We start from the raw sequence: 3,560 nt of genomic DNA on the forward strand, positions 1-3,560 counted from the left end.
GTACGATAACAGATTGAAGAGTGGGTCGGAGGCGGTCGAGGGTGACAGTGGTGTAAACTACTGCTGCGTGGAACAAAATGTGACTGCACTCAGGAGGTGAGAGACTTGGCAGGAAGACGGCGGCAGAGACAGAGTGTCCAACTCACAGATTATAAACATATACATTTATGAAAAAAAATAAATAAATAAACCAACGCTGGAAACAAACACTTTTTGTTGTTGAAATTACACACACTAACTCAACAGTAAGTATGTGTGTGTGTGTGTGTGTGTGTGTGTGTTTTCTAGCCTTACCCTTTAGATGGATTTTATTTTCTGGGCTGTGCACCAACACCGAGCTGACTGAGTCCAGCCTATCATAGTTGCTGCAGCCAAGAGGCCCCGTCCGTGTCTCTGTTACCTGGGAAACAGAGAAGATACAGGGATCTCACTTTGTGTATTAAAAAAGCAGGTGGAACCACAGTGACCACAGTCGACGGTGTGTGTGTCTGTCAGAGGAGAGGCCTCGACCTGCACCTGCATCAACACCTGCCTGCAGTCTGAGCAGTCTGAAGGCCAGTGGAGAGAGAGAGAGAGAGAGAGTGTGTGTGTGTGAGAGAGAGAGGGTTTATTAAAGTATGTCGAGGGCAGCTGTGACCGTCTGTCAGAGATATTTAACCTACAATCAGGAACAGACTGTGGTTGACCCTGTGCTGCCATAAAACGGAGCTCAAACATCTAATTTCTAAAATTTCTAAATCATGTTAATAATTATAATAATAATACAAAGGTAAAGACCAACATGCAGCAAATAAAAACTCAGCTGTTTAACGTAGAAGCAGAAGTAAACACAGGCGGGTTGAAGACAGTGGAAGTGAAGTGAAAACACACGGGGAAATAAATAAATAAATGTCTGTTGAAAATGTTGACTGTCTCTTTAGAGGTGATGACAGCGAGACAAGGATCAGGAAATGTCAAAAAAAAAAAAAATATGTCAGCTCTCACGACATCATCCACCAGGAGGAGGTGCTACAACTAAGGTGAAGCCGGAGGGTGTGTGAATAAAATCTTCCTGTTCGTACCAAAATAGACACTTTTCTGCAGTTCAGTTCAGTGTTAAGTGTTTGGGAAAAGGTCGTTCAAGTGCTTCACACAAACACACACCGCTGTGGCAGCCACCAATTACAGTGGTTTGGAATGGTTACATTTACAAAAAAAAAAAAAAAAATCTATTGATGAAAATGATTTTCTCTACAGCTGAGTGATCACGGCACCGTCTAAAAAAAGCCTCGCAATTACATCACCGTGTTCTTCTGCGGCAGAAGAACGTTAATGAGTTTCTGGAGCAGAGCATTAACACAGCAGACAAAGAAAGAGGGAGGAATGGGCTACAAATATATGGTGGTGGTGGTGGTGGACCGGGCGCCCAGTGGATTAGTCTGCAGTGGGTTAATGTTCCCCTGCCTCCCACACACACACACTGGCGTTCACAGTCTAAGTGTTCTAGCTCTACAGCAGCTGCACCTTCTCTGACCTCAGACACGTCTCTGACTGATGTATAGTTACTGACGGTAACCAAGGTTACCTCACACTTATTAACAAATACAAAGACATTTTTGTATCTTATAAAGATATTGTTTCCCAAAGACTGGGTCGTGACCCTCAGGTGGGTCACGAGAGGGTTGGTTTTTTTTTTGGTCATCTTGCACTGTGTTTCCCAGGAGTTTACGAATCATGTCGAATAAAATTATGAATAAAGTTTGGGAAAGCGTGTTCTAAAGGTAGCTTACACATTTTGGAGCGTAGTCTTAAAACTGTAGTGACAACAGTGTTTACCTTGTTCTGAAAAACAAAGGCTGCAAATCCAACAGTGTCGTTGTTGTTGCTGTTGTTGTTGTTGTTAACTGCTCTCTTGGTTTGCTGTGAAAATCTAATGTCGACACTTCTTTAAATACATGCATACATGATAAATCACCTCAAGGAAATGAACAAGGAAAGAAAAGAACAGTTTTGGTTTTTTTTGCTTTAACAAATGAAGGTAGAAATGTACGAACAAAACACGGATTAAAATCATTTACTGCATTTCTAGAAAGTCTCACTCACTTTCCTGGAGCTGGAGTTTGTTGGTTGCAGCCCTGTGTTTGAGCTAATGCTCATTAGGTCAGTCAGACTCAATAAACGCATCGGTTTGTTCTCCTTATCAGATCTGAAGTCGGTGTGTTTTTTAATAACAGCTGCTGGAGTTCACTGCACTGTCGCTGCACTCGACTCGCTGAGGATGGATTTAAACTTCCTGCGTGATCTCCAATATTTGGCTCGCTGAGAAACTTCCTGCGTGATCTCCAATATTTGTCCAACATGGTGCACGACAAAGAAGCGGAGGATGAAATCAGTTTGTTTGCATTCAGAAGAGAGAGAGAGAGAGAGAGAGGTTCCCTTTGTTCCAAATGTGACTTTGAATTCCAGGGGAATCATGAAGGCACCAGGTAACGGCAGGTGGGATTAACATCAATCATTCAGAACACGCTCAGGAGACTGGACGATATGGTCTACAGCCTGTTGAAAATGTTAACTACTCCATATTATTGAACTGGATCATATTAGACGAGGCGTCCAGTATGAGCTGCACTGAAATATACATGAAAACTCACAGTGTCTCAGCCGCCTCCCCAAAACTCAAGAAAATAAAAAAAAACTCTCATTAATAATAAAATCGAGAATTTACTTTACCTTAACTTAGACATGACATTTAATGTGTCGAGTAAAAAAAAACAGGCCTTTGGTTGCAGGTTATTTTTAACTAATTTGTACAGTTTGTCTGATTCAGTCCTTCAGCTTCTTGTACTGACGCTGAAGTTAAAGTCTATGAGATAATCCTGACTAAACGAAGAACACATCCTCCAACCTCCTCCAGTCGCAGTTCTCTGATCCTTATTTTATGTTTTTCTAATTCTGAATGTGGTGTTATGGATTTCTAAACAAACCTGAGGACAGAATATATATTTTTCCCTGAGCACTATTGTACAGAAACACCATGAGTACTGCACACTTTGCAGAGCGGCGAATAAAGATTTTTATGGTCGGCACGAAAAAGCCGGTCGTCGTTTAGTTCCAACTGTGTGTCAGCAGTAAAGCAGGAACATCTTTCCCCTATTTTTCTTGTCTGAAGAAGATCCAGGTGAACGCCGAGCTCCGACGCCGTTAACAAACACACTGTGAACACTGCCCTGCCGCGCTGCTCCTCCAGTCTACACTGAATATGCAACGCTTTAATTCAGGCTGGCTTTTTGTTTTTTTAAAGAACAAAATGTCCTTGTGCTCTCCCACGAGCATTCATCTACCCTGCGACTTTACTGCTTGAAAACAACCATTAAAAAAAAGCCAGTCTATGTGTGTGCATAAGTTGAGAAAAATTGGAGCAATCTGTCACAGATGCAGCACAGAGATTATACCGCGTGTCCCAAAGGAAGAGTTCCATAGTCAGGTAAGTGTGTGTGTGTGTGTGTGTGTGTGTGTGTGTGTGTGTCACTGGCAGCAAACACACCGTATCCAGGCGTGAAAAACAAACACCATGTTTTTTG

The 3,560-nt window shown here is 42.2% G+C and overlaps 1 protein-coding gene across 1 annotated transcript in view; it reads right to left on the bottom strand.

The window, feature by feature from the left end:
- The window catches only part of LOC103396655 (BMP/retinoic acid-inducible neural-specific protein 3), a 70,377-nt gene that overhangs the window by 4,949 nt on the left and 61,868 nt on the right, over window positions 1-3,560 (bottom strand). The window contains exon 5 of the mRNA XM_025066182.1: window positions 295-400. Within this exon, the coding sequence (XP_024921950.1) occupies window positions 295-400 (106 nt within the window). The remainder of the gene's footprint in view (window positions 1-294; window positions 401-3,560) is intronic.

Source organism: Cynoglossus semilaevis, chromosome 20 (genome assembly GCF_000523025.1).
Source record: "Cynoglossus semilaevis isolate Cse_v1.0 chromosome 20, Cse_v1.0, whole genome shotgun sequence".
NCBI classification, from domain to species: Eukaryota; Metazoa; Chordata; class Actinopteri; order Pleuronectiformes; family Cynoglossidae; genus Cynoglossus; species Cynoglossus semilaevis.